This window comes from Penaeus monodon, chromosome 30 (assembly GCF_015228065.2).
Source record: "Penaeus monodon isolate SGIC_2016 chromosome 30, NSTDA_Pmon_1, whole genome shotgun sequence".
Lineage (NCBI taxonomy): Eukaryota > Metazoa > Arthropoda > Malacostraca > Decapoda > Penaeidae > Penaeus > Penaeus monodon.
In genome coordinates, this window is record NC_051415.1 from 3,279,474 (window position 1) to 3,282,161 (window position 2,688).

The 2,688-nt window shown below is 38.4% G+C and overlaps 1 protein-coding gene across 1 annotated transcript in view; it reads right to left on the minus strand.

Moving 5' to 3' along the window:
• The window catches only part of LOC119592455 (phosphatidylinositol 4,5-bisphosphate 3-kinase catalytic subunit delta isoform-like), a gene marked incomplete in the record, with an annotated part of 17,810 nt that overhangs the window by 6,361 nt on the left and 8,761 nt on the right, over positions 1-2,688 (minus strand). The window contains 5 exon segments of the mRNA XM_037941277.1: positions 79-258; positions 445-729; positions 1,000-1,224; positions 1,508-1,695; positions 1,946-2,075. Of these exon segments, the coding sequence (XP_037797205.1) occupies positions 79-258; positions 445-729; positions 1,000-1,224; positions 1,508-1,695; positions 1,946-2,075 (1,008 nt within the window).

Genomic DNA, 2,688 nt, shown 5'->3' on the forward strand with positions numbered 1-2,688 from the left:
CCCATGGGCAGCCATCACTGTCAAGAGAACTCATCAAATGACTGCAAACATGTAAGAAAACTCTCCAGGGGACCTCACCTCTGCTTTGTTATCCCATTCCACACACTGCAGGAGTTTTGGCAAAAGATGTGGGATCTTTTGTCGACAGGTATTCCTCAATGACCAGATTAGTTTACGCTCTTGTTCATGAAGCTCTGTTAATGGGTCTCTTTCTGCTATCTGACGAACTTCTTCCATTTTGCTTACTGTTGGAACCATCTGCAGTGGAATGAAGTAAAGAAGTAATGAAGGAATGAAGAAATTAGAAAAATAGAAGAAAAATTAAATATACATACATAACACCAAAAATTGCCATTTATTTACATATACATCATAGATACCAGTCCTCCTGAAACAAAGAATACAACACAGTGTGAAGCTTTTAAGATGTGAATGTAAACACACCTCATCCGTGGATGGATTCTCCTTTGCCGCAGATATGATCTTGTCTCTCGATGGAAAGATGATGGCTGATGTTGGGTGGTATTTTGTGAAAGACACAGTCAGCGTGACTGCTTGATCGTGGTCTGGGTTGCTGACCAGGGTGCCCAGGGGGTTTGGCATGCCCACATCTCCTGACTGATCTTCATAGATCTTCCATGCATAAAGCGACATAGATCCTCCTTTCAGTTGGTTGCGGTAGTCGTATACTGCTGTGTTGACCCAAGCAAGGGGATTCTTGTACAGCTCCTGAAGGTGTTAATAGAAAGGGTTGATTTAAAGACGGGATTTAGAAATGAGAGTTGATTTAGAATATACATAATCATTCTTTTATCTCTGAAGAAAATCAAAACCAATTTTCCTGAACAGTATTGTAAATTGTAAAAAAGCGAAGAAATTGTGGACTTTTTCTGATCTGACAGGAGTGAATCATGATAAAAAGAGTACAACTACATATTCTTAAGATCACACAAATAAACCCATAAACAAATTAACAAAACCTTCTCGGGCTGCACTCACCGGCCTTGTGCCAATAGACGATCTTGCTTTTGTGGCTTTGGCACTACGCGTTACTTCATAAATGGCCAAGCAGAGACGAGTGCTTCGGGGAATGTTGCAGACATCAATGCCAAAGCTGAGCGTCTCCTCTATCACAGCCTCTCCGTCCCGTACACTGACCTCCTGTGTAGTCTGGGTCTCACACAAGGCATTACTGCCATGGTACAAGCCAGCTTCCACTACCACCTGGGAATACACAAATTCACAAATGAAAACATTCAGATTAAGGTATGATTGAGAATGCATTCTTATAAACATTTAACTTTACATTAATATCTTCACCAGGACTAAAACTCCATAAAACAGAATAAGAAAACAAAAGAGAAAAGAATATGCACAAGAATAACTCAGGTAAGATCAGTTTTCTCCCCAGAATTAGACAAACGCATCACAATGTTATACCCATCGTGCATCATACTTTGCTAATTCCTTCTCTTTCCTCTGCACCTTTATCAATATCCTTCTTTACCTCCTTCTGGTTGTCAGAATCCAGATTAAGTTTGGTGATTGTCCCAATCTGGAAGCTGAAGCGATCCGTAATGGACCACGATGAAATGAAGGTGACGTTCTTTTTCTTGCTGAGTGTCATGCCAGAGAAGGAGTTCCTCATGTGCTTAACTCCATCAGCAATCCTTTCACAGATGTTATCAATGTCGACTGTGCATATGAAAAGATAAATACATGCAATAAAACCTTCCGAGATGTCTAGTAACATAATGTACTCAAGAAAATATTACTGTTGATTTATATATGAACTATATTACATTCTCTAAGCCTCAATACATATAACCAAATGATAATAAACATTACTAAAAAAGAAAGATACCTAAAGCTGGCAGAACCATCAAGAACAGGGCAGAAATCTTCCCTCCTGTAAGATGTCATCTGAATCAATGACGACACTCACCTTGAATCGTTCCTCGATGAACAATGACTAGGGGAATTGGCGAAAACTGATCTTGGCACACGTGTTCACGGATATACATATACTGCGACAAATGCACATCGGCTATCAGGTACTCTTCCTTTCCAGGTGTCTGCAAAGAGAATGTAACAACAAACACAGTGAGACAGATAGCTCAAAGAGAAAAAAGATATGGACAGAGAAAAAAAAACAATCAGAAAGTAATACCAGGAAAAAAAGGTGGGAGCCTGAAAAAGAAACTCTATTTATACAAATAATAATTCATGTAAAGCTTGAAATATCAATCACATGACTTGCAATTTTTCTATAAAATACTTAGATTGAGGAAAAATTTAATTTTTAAGTAATACAGTGCACAGCATAATGAGAAATGCAAAGGAAAATTTTGTCTTGTCAAAACATTCAACCTCCTTTCCTGATTAAAACTTCCTGGCATCCTGTCCTGACCTACTTAACTTCTACCTAACAAAGGGCTTCCTTTAACTGGAAAGTTATTGGCCAAAGAGACAGCACAATAATCACAATGGTTTAAAGTTCTGTTTTCTGGCATAATCCTAAAATCACAACCCTTCCTAAATCTTTTAGATGACCTAGCCGTAAAATCAAAAAAGATCTAAATTTCCAGCATACAAAATCTTTAGAAGGGCCTGGTCATAAAAGCACACCTGTCTAAATTTCCTCCTTTCTAAAAACTCTAAATGCCATATCACTAAAACTGCAGTGGT